At 49.1% G+C, this 16,743-nt stretch overlaps 1 protein-coding gene across 6 annotated transcripts in view; it reads right to left on the bottom strand.

Moving 5' to 3' along the window:
- ARHGEF18 (Rho/Rac guanine nucleotide exchange factor 18) overlaps positions 1–16,743 on the bottom strand; it is a 122,776-nt gene that overhangs the window by 61,551 nt on the left and 44,482 nt on the right. For 5 of the 6 annotated variants that reach the window (XM_049876627.1, XM_049876626.1, XM_049876625.1 and 2 more), the window contains 6 exons: positions 16,312–16,426; positions 15,399–15,477; positions 15,020–15,064; positions 14,250–14,327; positions 10,857–10,959; positions 10,524–10,665 (listed from right to left, as the gene is read on the bottom strand). In XM_049876627.1, coding sequence (XP_049732584.1) covers positions 10,524–10,665; positions 10,857–10,959; positions 14,250–14,327; positions 15,020–15,064; positions 15,399–15,477; positions 16,312–16,426 — 562 coding nt within the window. Of the gene's footprint in view, positions 1–1,258; positions 4,719–10,523; positions 10,666–10,856; positions 10,960–14,249; positions 14,328–15,019; positions 15,065–15,398; positions 15,478–16,311; positions 16,427–16,743 lie in introns of those variants that run through there. The other variant, XM_049876628.1, reaches the window with a different exon arrangement.

Here is a 16,743-nt window from a genome sequence, read left to right as displayed (position 1 = left end):
TATCAAACCCAAAGAAATTATGTTTACAAAAATTAAATGTATTATGTCTTCAGGCTGTATGCATTTATTTGATCTAGGCCGAATACCTTCAACTTTTTTCTCAAAAGGGGTTGGCCCACAGAAATAGCAAGCTATTGATAAAGTGCATTAAGTGTAAACTCTGACCAGTCCAAACAATGACGCTCACATTTTTCCAGACTCTCTATGACTTGGAATGTCAACCTGAAAATACAAGCCCGGGCGCGTGCAAATATACACGGAACATAGGACATTCATTGACTAGTCAGCATATGCCTGGCACCCTGCTGTGAGCCTTTCTCCAACGATCTCATCAAGCCCCCCTCCAACCAGTCCTTATTCCCACTTTACAGATGGGCAGACTGAGACTTAGCAAGGCTACATGGCTAATATGCGGTGCAATTAGGACCAGAACCCAGATCTGATTTGATGCTCAGGCCTGTGCTCTTGGCCTTTCTCCAGAGGCTCCGGGATTATCATTCACCCAGATACCCCAGATCACCCCAAATCACCCTTGGCCATCAGGCTTTTCATACTGTCCCGCACTCCCCCTGGTCAACAAGAAGAGAAGGGCCCTTCAAAGCCCCTGGCTGGAGTTCCAAGCTCCCCAAGTGAAGGAAAAGGGAAAAACTGGGTCGTTGCCTCCCGTGGCAAAACTTCAAGAAACTTTTTACCCTCTGGCAGCCATCTCTTCTACGATCTCAACTGAGCAAAGGATCAAGATAAGGGGAAGGCAGCTAAAACAGAACCACGCAAGGTGCGCCTCCTTCCTAGCCGCAACGAAAGCAGCACCGCGCCATTCAGATTCTCATAAAAGATACTGCAAAGTGGTGCAAAGGAGACCCAAACAAAGCACACGCTCTTGGTACGGTGTTGCTACCCAGACGGCACGGGCAGGCGGGACGTCTGCTCCCGAGGGTCACTGCTGTCACGACACCCTGCCCCTGCCCCGGGCGCTCCTTAACCCGGAGCCGAGGCTGGAGCCCGGTGACCTTTCTCTCCTGGAGGAGGGGGCTGTGCCGCCCAATGGCGGGGGCTCGGACGTGGCCCGCGGGCACCGCCTCCGCCTCCGCCGCCTGCACTTACCCGGCCGCCTGAGCTGCAGCCCCTGCCCGCCTGCGCCGAGGAGCCCACCGGGGCCGGCGAGAGGCCCGCGGCAGCCCGGGGGTCCCGCTTCCTCCCGGGGACCGAGGCCCCCCTCTCGGCCCGTTCTCCTCTCGGGCCTGCCCCGCCGACTCACCTCGGGCCGGTCCCCGCAGGCCACTCGCCGTCCCCTCTCGCCGCCGAAGTCGCCCGGCCTCCCCGCGCCCACCGCCGCCCCCAGCGCGGAGCCGGAAGCGGGAAGCCGCGCGGCTCGAAATGCGCAGGCGCGGCCCCGCCCACGTGGGCGGAGCAGGGGGTGTGGCCTGGAGGGATGGGTTTCTGGGGGCGGGGCCTCGAGTGGGCGGCCCCAGAACCTCGGACTTTGCTTCAGGCTGAAGCCGGAGAATTGGGGGCCGGGCGTCTGGCCGCTTCAGGGGAGAAACAAGAGATAGAGGGGAGTTTTTTTGGCGGGGGCCTCTGAGGGAGCATCAGTGGGATTGGGGACGTCTTGGGACGTCAGCGGGCGCCTGCGGAAATCAGCGGGCGTGCGGGCACTTGGGAAGGGAGGGTCGGCGGGCGAGGGGTGGGATGCCTGGGAAGGGGCCAGCGGGGCTGTGAGCGCCCAAGGTGGGCGAATCAGCGGGGTCCCCCAGCGGCAGGGCTGGGGCCTGGGAGGCAGCGCAGACTACATTAAGGAGCTATGAGAAAAACAAGTCATAGATCTCTCAGGCGGTCCCAGACACCCCAGCAGAGGTACCATCAGATACCTCCAAACACATACCAAACACCCACGGAGATGCCATCAAATACTTTAAAACTAACATTCAGAATCTGAAAAACATGCAACATACCCTAAAAGTACCAGACACCTCCACCAAATGTCCCCAAACAGACTTCCAGGCACCCAGAAACATATAAAAAGTTCTACATTGGGGCTTCCAGATACCCCAAAACACACACCAGACCGTTCAATACAGGCCCCATCTGATACCTCCAAACAAATTCCGGAACTCTAGATAACCCCCACACCAGTGCTATTATTAGACACCTGTAGACATGCCAGTTCCCTGACACAAATGGTTAAGTGCTTGACAATTAACCCAAAGGTTTAACAGTTCAAACCCACCCAGAGGGGCCTTGGAAGAAAGACCTGGCAATTCACTTCTGAAAGATCACAGTCCTTGAAAACCCTGTGGAGCATTTCTACTCCGACACACCTACATGGGGCTCACCATGAGTCGAAATCGACTTAACAGCAGCTGGTGTGGTTTTTTGGTTTGATGGACATGCCAGTCTTTCCCCAGGGCCAGCACCCCTCAGATGCTGCCAGACATCCCAGTCCTGAGGCTGCGTGTACACTTGGTCAGTGACCAGGGATGAGCCAAGCAGCTCTCACCCTAGGTCTGGGCAGGTCACCCAGGCCAAGAGGATCTCCTCAAACCCAAATCACTTCAAAACAGGCCTGTGATGGAAAATTTGGTAATGGGTATTGGTGATGGGAAGGAACCCTGGTGGCAAAACGGTTAAGTGCTAACCGGAGGGTGGGTGGTTTGAACCCACCCAGTGGCTCTGTGGGAGAAAGACCTGGCAATCTGCTCCCATAAAGATCACAGCCTAGGAAACCCTATGGGGCAGTGCTACTCTGCCCTATGGAATTGTTTTGAGTCAGAATTGACTTGACAGCACACAACAACAACAATTGGTGATAGTTACACAACATGATTAATGCAACTGGTGTCACTAAATTGTACACATGAAAAATGTTAAAACACACACACACACACACACACACACACACGTGCGGCCAAGAACCCTCAGTCCAAAAGTTGGGGGTGGTGCCCTGAAACGAGCTATGTTCACTAGCATGCCAGTACGTGATCTGCCTTCAGCCGAAATCCAGTCTTCATGGTCAAGAGAGGGAGAATGTTCAGGAAATCCAAGGTTCTAGAAGTGCAGGGACACACTTCATTGGCCACCCTACCCCAACTGAGGTCAGAGGAACCGACACAGGTACTTCTGAGGCCTCAATTGATTGGTGAATGTTTATTCTGTGCTTCGCTATGGCTTTTGGACTTTATTCCAAAGGCAGCCAGGACCCATTGGAGATGTTAAGCAGAAAGAATGGCACAATAAAGTTTGCATTGAAATGCAATGAAAGACTCACTCTGGCACCAGCATGAAGAGTAGATTATTGGCAAGGCTGCTGGATACCAGTGAGGAGGCCCCTGAGAGAGGCTGGTGCTGGAGAGAGTGGTGGGGATAGAGAGAACAGCGGGCATTCAAGAGAAGTCTTAGGAGACACGGTCAGATGGTTGACTTATTGCTACAGCCACCTAGGTTATAGAAACCTCCAGGTTGACACTAAACCAAGAAAAACCAAACTTGTTGCAATCGAGTTGATTCCGACTCATGGTGACCGCATGTGTGTCAGAGTGGAACTGCCCCACAATGTTTTCTTGGCTGTAATCTCTCCCAGTCGCCTGTCAGTTTATTGCACTGTGGTTGCTTGCACGTTGCTGTGATGCTGGCTTGTTATGTTGCTATGACCAGCAGTGTCACCCACGGGGGGTAGGTTTCAGCAGAGCTTCCAGACTAAGACAGCCTAGGAAGAAGGACCTGGTGATCTACTTCTGAAAAAATTGGCCTGTGAAAACCTTGTGAGTAGCAGCAGAAAATCGTCTGATATAGTGCTGGAAGATGAGCCCTGAGGGTTGGAAGGCGACTGGGGAACTGCTGCCCCCACAAAGAAGAGTCGACCTTGATGATATGGTTGGAGTCAAGCTTTTAGGACCTTCATTTGCTCATGTGGCACAACTCAAAATGAGAAGAAGCAGCTGCAAACATCCATTAATAATCGGAATGTAGGATGTACGAAGTATGAATCTTGGAAAATTGGATATAGAAAAAAATGAAATGGAATGCTTCAAGATAGATATTCTAGCTGTTAAAACAAAAAACCAAACTCATAGCAACCCTATAGGACAGAGTAGAACTGCCCTACAGGGTTTCGAAGGAGCGCCTGTGGATTCTAACTGCCAACCTTTTGGTTAGGAGCCATAGCTGTTAACCACTACGCCACCAGGCTTTCCGTATTAGTGAGCTGAAATAGACTGGTGTCATGGATTGAATTGTGTCCCCCCAAAATATGTGTCAACTCGGTTAGGCCCCGATTCCCAGTATTGTGTGGTTGTCCTCCATTTTGTGATTTTCCTATGCGTTATAAATCATAATCTCTGCCTGTGGTTAAAGAGGATTAGGGTGGGATGTAACACCCTTGCTCAGGTCACATCCCTGATCCAATATAAAGGGAGTTTCCCTGGGGTGTGGCCTGCACCACCTTTTATCTTACAAGAGATAAAAGGAAAGGGAAGCAAGCAGAGAGTTGGGGACCTCATGCTACCAAGAAACCAGTGCCAGGAGCAGAGTACATCCTTTGGACCCTGGATTCCTGCGTGGAGAATCTCCTAGTCCAGGAGAAGATTCAGTGCAAAGATGTTCCCCCAGAGCCGACAGAGAAAACCCTCCCCTGGAGCTGATGCCCTGAATTTGGACTTCTAGCCTACTAGACTGTGAGAGAATAAATTTCTCTTTGTTGAAGCTATCTGCTTGTGGTATTTCTGTTATAGTAGCATTAGATAACTAAGACAACTGGTACTGGCCATTTTTAATTATATGGTCTACTATGCTGGAAATGACAAATTGAAGACAAATGGCATCACATTCATAGTCAAAAAGAGCATTTCAAGATCTATCTTGAAATACAGCACTGTCAGTGATAGGATAATATCCATACGTCTACAAGGAAGACAAGTCAATACGACTATTATTCAAATTTACCCACAAACCACTAGTGCCAAAGATGAAGAAATCGAAGACTTTTTTTTACCAATTTCTGCAGTTTGAAACTGATCAAACATGCAATCAGGCTGCACTGATAATTACTGGTGATTGGAATGTGAAAGTTGGGAACAAAGAGGAAGGATCAGTAGTTGGAAAATATGACCTTGGTGATAGAAACGACGTGGGAGATCGCATGATAGAACTGTGCAAGACCAACTACCTATTCATTGGAAATACCTTTTTTCAGCAACATAAACAGTGACTATACATGTGGACCTCGCCGAATGGAACACACAGGAATCAAGTCAACTACATCTGTGGAGAGAGATGATGGAGAAGCTCAATATCATCAGTGAGAACAAGGCCAGGGGCCTACTGTCGAACAGACCACCAATTGCTCATATGCAAGTTCGATCGATGCTGAAGGAAATTAAACAAGTCCACAAGAGCCAAGGTATGACCTTGAGTATATCCCACCTGAATTTAGAGACCATCTCAACAATAGATTTGACTCCTTGAACACTAATGACCGAAGACACCAGGTGAGTTGTGGAATGACATCAAGGACATGGTATATGAAGAAAGCAAGAGGTCATTAAAAAGACAGGAAAGAAAGACCAAAATGGGTGTCAGAAGAGACTCTGAAACTTGCCCTTGAACACAGAGCAGCTAAAGTGAATGGAAGAAATGATGAAGTAAAGGAGCCGAACAGAAGATTTCAAAGGGAGGCTTGAGAGGATAAAGTAAAGCATTATAATGAAATGTGCAAAAACCCGGAGTTAGAAAACCAAAAGGGAAGAACATGCTCAGCATTTCTCAACCCGAAAGAACTAAGAAAAAATTCAAGCCTCAAGGTGCAACGTTGAAGGATTCTATGGGCAAAATATTGAACGACACAGGAAGCATCAAAAGAAGATGGAAGGAATACACAAAGTCACTGTATCAAAAGGAATGGGTTGACATTCAACCATTTCTGCAGGTAGCATATGATCAAGAACTGATGGTACTGAAGGAAGAAAGTCCAGGCTGCACTGAAGGCACTGGTGAAAAACAAGCCTCCAGGAATTGAGAGAATACCAATTGAGATGTTTCAACAAATGGATGTAATGCTGGAAGCGCTCACTTGTCTATGCCAAGAAATTTGGAAGACAGCTGCCAGGCCAACCAGCTGAAAGAGATCCATATATGTGCCATTCCAAAGAAAGATGATCCAACGGAGCTGACCACCAGGTCTTTTCTTCCACAGAGCCAGTGGTGGGTTTGAACCACTGACCTTTAGATCAACAGCCCAGGGCTTAGCCATTAGGCCACCAGGGCTCCTTCCATCGACATTAACCCGTTGCCTTGGAGTCAATTCTGACTCATAGTGACCCTATAGGACAGAATAGAACTGCCCCAGATTTCAAGGCTATAATCTTTATGGAAGAGACTGTCACATCTTTCTTCTCAGGAGCGGCTGGTAGGTTCTAACTGCCAACCTTTTGGTTAGCAGCCAAGTGCTTAACCACGGCACCACCAGGGCACATTCCATCGTGTGGATAATTCCCTGTCCTGGTGGGATCCTGTACATTGTAGGATGTTTAGTAGCATCCCTGGCCTCAACCTGCTAGATACCAGTAGCACTCCAGTCTTGACAACCAAAAATGTCTCCAAAACCAAACCCATTGCCATTGAGTGGATACCAACTCATAGTGACCCTATAGGACAGAGTAGAACTGCCCCATGCGGTTTCCAAGGAGCAGGGGATGGATTCGAACTGCCGACCTTTTTGGTTAGCAGCTGAGCTCTTTACCACTGTGCCACCAGAGCTTCAAAAATGTCTCCAGACATTGCCAAATGTCCCCTGGGGGTCAAAATGACGCTGGGTTGAGAATCACTGGTCTATGAGACACCCAGACACTCCTAGGTACTGAGTGCGGGCTTCCTGGAGGAGGTGGGCCTGAGCTTTGTCTTAAAGGGTGAGTAAGAGTTAGGTGTCAGAGGGGGTTGCAGCAACAGCGCTGAGTGAGCAAGCACGGGTGATGTGCACAGAAACCACGGAACTTCAGGGTGGCTGGGCTGTAGAACCTGGGGTGGCTGAGTTCAGGGAGAGGAAGAGGAAGGTGAAGGGCCTCAAAGGTCAAGGCCAGGAACAAGACTGTCTGGAATGGTGCTCCTGTCAGCTGGGCAGGTCTCTAAGAAATCGTCTTGGCTTTACCGTGGAGAGCTACCTTCTATAATTGCTTTGAGTGTGACTCATTCTCTGTTCAGTTTAACTTAGCATAGAGGCTGTTTCCTCTATGCTACAGACAGCAATGTCTGCCTTTGAATACTTGCAATGACAGGTAAGCCTGTGACGAGTTCTACCTGGCGGGTACCTGCTCACTCACAGCCCTTCTGATCCCTTGTGCCTCCTGGGACCAGTGGAGGAGGGGGCCCGAAGCCAGTGCACTATGATTTATTTATTTAATTATTGTACTTTAGATGAAGGTTTCCAGAACAAACTAGCTTCTCATTAAACAACTAAGTACACATATTGTTTTGTGACATTGGTTACTAACCCCACAACATGTCAACACTCTCCCCTTCTTGACACTGGGTTTCCCATTACCAGCTTATCTGTCACCTCCTGCCTTCCCGTCCTTGCCCCTAGGCTGGTGTGCCCCTTTAATCTCATTTTGTTTTATGGGCCTGTCTAATCTTTGGCTGAAAGGTGAACCTCAGGAGTGACTTCATTACTGAGCTGAGAGGGTGTCGAGGGGCCATACTCTCGGGGCTTCTCCAGCCTGTATCAGGCCAGTAAGTCTGATCTTTTTTGCTGAGTTAGAATTTTGTTCTACCTTTTTCTTCGGCTCTGTCTAGGACCCTCTATTGTGATCCCTGTCAGAGCAGTCAGAGGTGGTAGCCAGGCACCATCTAGTTGAGTACTGATAGTGACTTAGATGCTGGCTGTGCCTCTTACTGGTTGAGTGACCTTGGACAACAACAATAAATAATGATGATGATGATGATGATGATAGAAGCTACACTTGCTTGTATATTCCAGGCACCGTGCTATGTGTCACCCACATTGTTTGTTTTGCACAGATTCAAATAGTCCTTGATCTCAAAAGGTTTTCCTGAAAATCCAGTGAGACCCCCATGAGAGGGAACTCCATTCCCGCCACCTTGATAGCGGGCTAGCCTTAGTGACTCGTTTCTAAAGAATAAAGTACGAAAGGGGACATAGTAACTTTACGGAGAAGGAACCTAGCAGACACCACCTTAGCTAAGTGATGAAAGTGAACCTCACAGTAATAAACCAAGTGGATAGCACCAAAAAACCCCAAAACCACACCCATTGCTCCCGAGTCAATTCCTATTCGTGTGTTACAGAGTAGAACTGTTCCATAGGGTTTTCTTGGCTGTAATCCTTACGGAAGCAGTTCCCCAGGTCTGTCTTCCACGGAGCCACTGGGCATGTTCTCGAACCACCAACCTTTAGGCTGCAGTTGATGGAAAATCTCTTGCACTACTCAGGCTCCTAATATACATGCAATGGAATATTACTCAGCCATAAAGAGAAATTAAGTTCCGACACGTGGGTGAACCTTGAAAACATTGTGCTGAGTGCAATAAGTCAATCACAAAAGGACAACTATTGTATGATCCCACTTATATGCAGTACCTAGAATAGGCAAGGTGTAGAGATTATAGTAACGGTGGTTACCAGGGTGGGAGGGCGGGGGAAAAGGCAAGTCTTTGCTTAGGAAGCACTGAGTTTCTGTTTATGGTGATGGAAAATTTGGCAATGGGTATTGGTGATGGTTGCACAATGTAATTGGTGTCACTAAACTGTACCCGTGAAAGGTTTTGAATTGGCAAATGTTGTCTTTATAGGTCCCTGGGTCAAATCCACCAGCCGCTTCTTGGAAACCCTATGAGGGAAGTTCTACTCTGTCCTACAGGGTCACTATGAGTTGGAATCAACTCGATGGTCGTGGGTTTTTTTTGGTTTGGGTAGTGCAAATGTTTTGCGTTTGACTGCTAACCTAAAGGTCGGGTGTTTGAACCCACCCAGTGGCTTGGTGATCTGCTTTCGTAAAGATTATAGCCAAGAAAACCCACTGGAGCACAGGTCTACTCTGTAACACATGGGGTCACGAGTCAGGAATCGAAGCAACAGTAACGGGTTTTTGTTTCTGGTGTTATATATACATACATATATATATATAACACACACATATATACTTGTTGTAGTTGTTAGGTGCCATTGAGCTGGTTCTGGTTCATAGTGATCCTATGTACAACAGAACGAAACACTGCCCGGTCCTGCGCCATCCTCAAAATCGTTGCTATGCTTCAGCCCATTATTGCAGCCACTGTGTCAATCCATCTCATTGAGGGTCTTCCCCTTTTCCTCTGACCCTGTACTCTGACAAGCACGATGTCCTTCTGCAGGGACTGATCCCTCCTGACAACATGTCCAAAGTATGTAAGACACAGCCTCGCCATCCTTGCTTCTCAGGAGCATTCTGGTTGTAATTATTCCAAGACAGATTTTTTCATGGTATATTCAATATTCCTTGCCAACACTGCAATTCAAAGGCATCAATTCTTCTTTGGTCTTCCTTATTCATTGTCCAGTTTTGCATGCATATGAGGTGATTGAAAACACCATGGCTTGGGTCAGGTGCACCTTAGTCCTTAAGGTGACATCTTTGCTTTTCAACACTTTGAAGAGGTCTCTTGAAGCCGATTTGCCCAATGCAATGCGTCTTTTGATTTCTTGACTGCTGCTTCCATGGCTGTTGATTGCGGATCCAAGTAAAATAAAATCTTTGACAACCTCAATCTTTTCTCCATTTATCATAATGTTGCTTATTGGTCTAGTTGTGAGGATTTTTGTTTTCTTTATGTTGAGGTGTAATCCATACTGAAGGCTGTGGTCTTTGATCTTCATCAGTAAGTGCTTCAAGTCCTCTTCACTTTCAGCAAGCAAGGTTGTGTCATCTGCGTAATGCAGGTTATTAATGAGTCTTCTTCCAATCCTGATGCCCCATTCTTCTTCATATAGTCCAGTTTCTTGGATTATTTTCTCAGCAGACAGATTGAATAGGTATGGTGAAAGAATACAACCCTGATGCACACCTTTCCTGACTTTAAACTGTGCAGTGTCCCCTTGTTCTGTTCGAATGACTGCCTTGAATGATTCCTCAAGAGCACAGTTAAGTGTGCTGAAATTCCCATTCTCCCCAGTGTTATTCATAAGTTTTTAGGAAAGCCTGGCGGTGTAGTGGTTAAGAGCTACGATGGCTACTAACCAAAGGTGAGTAGTTCGAATCCACCAGGCGTTCCTTGCAAACCTTATGGGGCAGTTCTACTCTGTCCTGTAGGGTTGCTGTGAGTTGGAATCAACTTAACGGCAATGGGTTACACATATACACATGTGTATATACGTGTGTATATATATATATATACGCTCACACACACATATATATAAATACATATACGCACGCAGATATATGCATATATACATACATGTACACACACATATATACATATATATACTATTTACAACAATTAAAAAAAAAGGACCCGGATGAACAGGCCACAGGACTTACCGGATCTCAGGAACGGTTTACCACACAGGGGGCAGCTGAAGTGGCCACAGAAAGTTCCTGGAACCAGCTGGTGCCCGTCGACACACTCCCGCTTCTCTCGAGCATCCTGACCCTTGTCCTTCTGATGGGCTGGGTTCTTACCCTGTGTGTGTCGGGGGGAGGTGGCCTTAGAAGGGTCTGCTCCGTGGGCAGCAGGGGTCAGGCCCAGGAATGCTCTGAGCACTCAGCACCCTTCTGAGTGGGAAGGCAGAGGGGGTGCCACAGGAGAAGTGGGTGGTGTTGTAGTGGAGGGGTGTAACCCGATGGTCCCTCCACCCCACCTGGTCCCCTGACCTTCTCCTTCTGCCTCGTGACCCGGCTTCGGAGCAAGCTCAGTCTGCGTCTCACTCCAGCACCTCTGTCGCTTTGCTCTGTCCTGCCTCCTCCATCCTCGCTCCTAAGGGGCAGGAAGATGGATGAGGAGGGAGGCACAGGCCCAGAAGCCATTCTGAGCCAGCCCTGGGGGTCGCTTCTGGAATCCACCTGGAACCCATCTCCCTGAGCCCACCTGTCCTGCTTTACTCCTTCCTCCATCCTTGACTTCCTCCTCCCTGCCCCTCCCTCTTCCCCCCACCCAGCCCTCACTCATTCACTCAACAAACATTTACGAATATTTGCAAAGATCTGGGGAAACTGCAGGGACGGGGTTTGCAGAGGTGAAGGCAATAAGGCCTTGAGGTTCCTCAAGGGCCCCAGGCTGGAAATCTTGGCTCTGGCTACCTCTGACCACTTCCTCTGATCACTCCCCTGCCACAAATATACCAGTCTGACTCCAACTCATGGCAACCCCATGTGTGTCAGAGTAGAACTGTGCTCCATTGGGTTTTTAGTTGCTGTGTTTTCAGAAGTAGATTGCCAGGCCTTTCTTCTGCGGGCACCTTTGGGTGGATTTGAACCACCAAACTTTCAGTTAGTTCACTCCACCCAGGGACTGCCCCCAAATCTAAACCAAAAAACCAAACTGGTTGCTGTCAAGTGGATTCTGATTCCCGGCGACCCCATGTGTGCAGAATAGAACTGTGCTCCACAGGGTTTTCAATGGCTGTGAACTTTCGTAAACAGATCACCAGGCCTTTCTTCCAAGGCACTCTAGGTGGATTTGAACTTCCAACATTTCTGTTAGCGCTGAGTACATTAACCATTTTCACTACTCAGGGACTCCCTTCTGCCCCACTCCATATCTAGCTGGCTCTTAAATCCTGTCCATTCTTCTTTCGGAATAGTTCTCATACCCCACGCCTCCCTCCATCCCCGACCACTGTCCCTCCTCCTGGAATAACCCTTATGTCCTCATTTAAGAAATATTTATTAAGTCAATGTCTTGGTCATCTAATGCTGCTATAACAGAAATACCACAAGTGGGTGGCTTTAACAAACAGAAATGTATTCTCTCACAGTCTAGTAGGCTAGAAGTCCAAATTCAGGGTGTCAGCTCTAGGGAAACGCTTTCTCTCTCTGTCAGCTCTGGAGGAAGGTCCTTGTCAACAATCTTCACCTGTTTGTGGAGCGTCTCAGTGCAGGGAACCCAGGTCCAAAGGACGTGCTATTCTCCTGGCTCTTGTATCTTGGTGGTATGAAGTCCTCCTGTTTCTCTGCTCGCTTCTCTTTTATATTTCAAGAGATGGATTTAAGACACAATCTAATCTTGTAAACTGAGTTCTACCTCACTAACGTAACTGCTGCTAATCCTACCTCATTAACATCTTACAGGCAGGGTTTACAACACATAGGAAAATCACACCAGCTGACAAAATGGTGGACGATCACACAATACCGGGAATCATGGACTATCCAAGTTTGACACACATTTTGGGGGGACACAATTCAATCTCTAATAGTCAGTGACAAACACTACGAGTATGGTCCAGTCTTGGCAGAGTCTATTCCCTGAAGGGGGTCTCCATTGGCCAGCTGTCCCCTGAACCCCCGCCAGCCCTGTTGGTCCACCCTATTATCGATCACAAGTAAGCTGGTTATGTCTGTAAGGGATAAAACCATGCTCCTTCGATTTGCCCAGGTGATCTGGTCTCTGCTAACCCCTCGTATTGATTGTATTGTATCCCCTAAAAATAGGTGTTGTAAATCCTAACCCCTATATCTGTGGTTTGGGGCCCTGGTGGTGAAGCGGTTAAGCATTTGGCTGCTAACCAAATTGTCAGCAGTTTGAATCCATCAGCCGGTGCTTGGAAACCCTCTGGGGCAGTTCTACTCTGTCCTATAGGCTCGCTATGAGTTGGAATCCACTTGACGGCAATTGAGTTTAATTTTTGTTTTTATACCTATGATTATAATCCCATTTGGGAAAGGGGTTTCTTTGCTATGTTAATGAGGCAGTATTAGTGTTGGGTGAGTCTTGAGTCAATCTCTTTTGAGATATAAAAGGAGCAGATTAAGTAAGCAAGGATGGGTGAAGATAGATGCCATGAGACATGAAGATCACCAAGGAGGCAAAGAATAAGGACCTTCTCCCAGAGCCAGCAGAGAAAGAAAGCCTTCCCCTAGAGCCGGCTCCCTGAAATTCAGACTGCTAGCCTTCTAAACTGAGAAAAAGAAACTTCTGTTCGTTAAAGCCACCCACTTGTGGTATTTCTGTTATGTTGTTGTTGTTAGGTGCCATCGAGTCAGTTCCGACTGACAGCGACCTTTGGAAACCATAGAACGAAACACTGCCCAGTCCTGAGCCATCCTCACAATCATTGTTATGCTTGAGCCCATTGTTGCAGTCACTGTGTCAATCCATCTCATTGAAGGTCTTCCTTTTTCCCCTGACCTTGTACTTTGCCAGGCATGATGTCCTTCTCCAGGGACTGATCCCTCCTGACAACACGTCCAAAGTGTGTAAGACGCAGTCTCACCATCCTTGCTTCTAAGGAGCATTCTGGTTGTACTTCTTCTAAGACAGGTTTGTTTGTTCTTTTGGAAGTTCGTGGTATATTCAATATTCTTCGCCAACACCACTATTCAAAGGCATCAACTCTTCTTCGGTCTTCCTTATTCATTGTCCAACTTTCACATGCGTATGATGAAAAGGAAAACACCATGGGTTGGGTCAGGTGCACTTTAGTCTTCAAGGTGACATCTTTACTTTTGAGCACTTTAAAGAGGTCTTTTGCAGCAGAATTGCCCAATGCAATGCATCCTTTGATTTCCTGACTGTTGCCTCCATGGTCGTTGATTATGGATCCAAGTAAAATGAAATCCTTGACAACTTCAACCTTTTCTCCGTTTATCATGATGTTGCTTATTGGTCCAGTTGTGAGAATTTTTGTTTTCTTTAAGGTGAGGTGTAATCCACACTGTTATCCTTTCTGTTATAACAGTAATACATAACTAAGACAACACTCTCACCTTCCCTCCTCCTAACTCCACCCAGGCACCATTCCTGGGCTTCAAGTTCTGAGCAGGCACTGTTTCCCTTCTTCCATTCTCATCTCCATTTATTGGCAAACTCTGGCTGCAACCATCACCTCCTCCAGGAAGTCTTCTGTACATGCGAACTGCAGGGTCCTTGAGGGGTTGCCACAGGCTCTCAGAGCAAGCTGGTCCCCCTTCTCCCCTGTTGCCAGTGAGAAGATAGGGACCTGACTCCTGGACCCAGCCCAGGGCCTGGTACAGAGGGTCATCGGTAAACCCTTGCTGAAATCCAATACCTGTCCCCACCCACATCCCCCAACTCTGCACACTTACTCAGACAGGAACTCGAACCAGGTCATGTTGGTGCGGGGTGCCCCAGGGCTGGCGGACAAGCGAGCCCTCTGCTGTGCCCTGAGGGGTTGGAGGGGACAGACACCTGGTCAGCACTGCCCCCTCCCCCAGCTCACCCCGTCCCACTCCCCTCCCACCCTCACCGCTCCCATCCAGGGCTTCTTTGCATAGCTGTGCACCAGGTGCAGCCTCTAGGAGTGCCCCCACCCTTCTTAGGCACAGTAAGTATGCATGTGTGTTTATTACAACTGTTCCCACCAGAGGGCATCAAAATGCCCTGGCTGAACAAAATCAGTACACCAGGAAGACGTTCTAACCTCGGTTCTTACCAAAGGCAGTGTCTTGGGAAACAGGCACCTTGTTCTGATTTGCATAAAGGTACCCCATGGGCTGGTGGCAGCTTGCTTTTCCCCAACTCTTGTCCCCCTTCCTTTTCTACACCAGTCCCTCCTCCTACCTCTCCCATCCCATTTTCTCTCCCATTGATCCAGCTTCTCCACACCCCTACCCCATTTTCCCCAACCTGTCTTCCCCATGCTTGTCTCCAACTTGTCTCTGCACCTGCTCCCCATACCTGTTTTCCATACCTGTTTCCCACACCTCTCTTCCCATACCTGTTCCCCACTCCTATTCTCCCATACCTGTTGCCCCAAGCTTGTCCCTCATACCTGTTCCCACACTTATCCCATACCTGTCTCCACACACCTGTTCCCCACACTTGTTCCCTCACACCTGTTCCTCTCCTGACTTACCCATGGTACTCTCGGAGTTCTTGAAGCACCTGCTGGACAATCAGCCTGGAGGAGGATCAAAGCAGCCCACGGTTGCCCCAGTATACAGAAGCAGTTCCCAAGATGAGCTGTGACTGCCCAGCCAGCCTCCCAGCACTGATTCAGACCCTTGTTGGGAGCCCCCACCCCTCTCCTGATGCAAAGTTCCTTTCTGGCAGGGCCAGGCCCCTCCCCTGGTGGAAGGATGGCGTGGGACAGACTGAGGTTACTGGGACTGAGAGGGACGGTGGCTGCTCACTTATAGGCAGGTGGCACTGTCAGCCACACCACAACCCCTCCCCCAGGCTTGAACCCTTGGAACCGCTCACTGGGGCCCCCACCCACATAGGGAGGTACTCACACGTGATCCGGCTCCACGTGGTCCTTTTCCACACACTCCAGCTCCAACACTGGTGAGTCCAGACCTAGAAGCAGCCCCCCTGCCCAGGAGGCACAGGTGTGAGGGGCCTTCCTTGACCCCACCCTGGGTCCCTGCAGAACTGGAGACCTTGCAGAAGAAGGTGGAGCCCAGGGACAGAGGGGACCCTCCCCCAGCAGCCCTGCTGGAGAGATTCTATAGCCTGCAGCTCAGAGACTTGCTAGAAAGAGGCAGATTCAGGTTAAACTGGGGGTCCCTCTGGCATGAGAGAGATACAAGCTGTTATGGTAGAGATTCAGAGACAGAGAGGGAGCTACAGGAAGAGATGTCAGAGAGAGGAGAGATAGCTCCCCGGGCAGAATTTTGGGGGATTGGGGGGGCCCAGAAAGAGCCCTGGTAGTGCAGTGGTTAAGTGAAAGGTTGGCAGTTCGAAACTAACAGCTGCTCCTCAGGAGAAAGACCTGGCAATCTGCTTCCTCTAGTACAAGGACATTAAGGACATTGCAGTGGCACTGTTCCCCCAGTGGAAGTTCCCAGGTGGAGGGGCAGGTATCGAGTGGATTCTGACTCATAGCTATGCTTTAGGACAGGTTAGAACTGCCTCATAGGGTTTCCAAGGCTGTAATCTTTAAGGAAGCAGGTTGCCAGGTCTTTCTTCTGTGGAGCAGCTGGTAGGTTTGAACTACCAAATTTTTGCTTAACCACTGTGCCAACAGGGCTCCTCTGGCCCCTCCAGACCCCTAGAATTCTGCCCAGGGGATCCTAAGCCCCCATCATCCCCTTCCCTGGGGCTCAGCTGGGGCCCCACCCAAGGGACCCTCCAACAGGCTCTTCTGACTCCCCACCTTCCCCTCTCCCACCTGGTTTGAAAGAAGAAAACCCCCAGGCTGAGCACCTTGAACAGCCGGACTGGGCACCTCCAACGCCTGAGGGAATTTCAGGGAGCTGATCTCATCGGAGGACACTGGAACCGACCGTGACCTCCTTCTTTTCTCAGTGCCATCACCTTCCTGTGGGGAATAAGCACCTCACTGAGCCCAGGAGGGAGTCCCTGGGTGGCACAAATGGCTAATGGACTTGGCTGCTAACAGAAAGGATGGACGTTTGAGTCCACCCAGAGGTACCTCAGAAGAAAGGCCTGGCAATCTGCTTCCGAAATATCAGCCATTGAAAACCCCATGGAGCATAGTTCTACTCTGACACACATGGGGTTACCATGAGTCAGGGTCAACTGGTAAGCCCAGGAGGCTGTCCAGACTGCAGGCAGGCTCACCAGATTGGGGTGGGGCCCCAGCCTTGAACTGGGGCCATATCCAAGGACCTAGGG

Source organism: Elephas maximus, chromosome 3, assembly GCF_024166365.1.
Source record: "Elephas maximus indicus isolate mEleMax1 chromosome 3, mEleMax1 primary haplotype, whole genome shotgun sequence".
In the NCBI taxonomy this organism is placed as follows: Eukaryota; Metazoa; Chordata; class Mammalia; order Proboscidea; family Elephantidae; genus Elephas; species Elephas maximus.
This window is presented reverse-complemented; position numbering and strand designations above follow the sequence as displayed.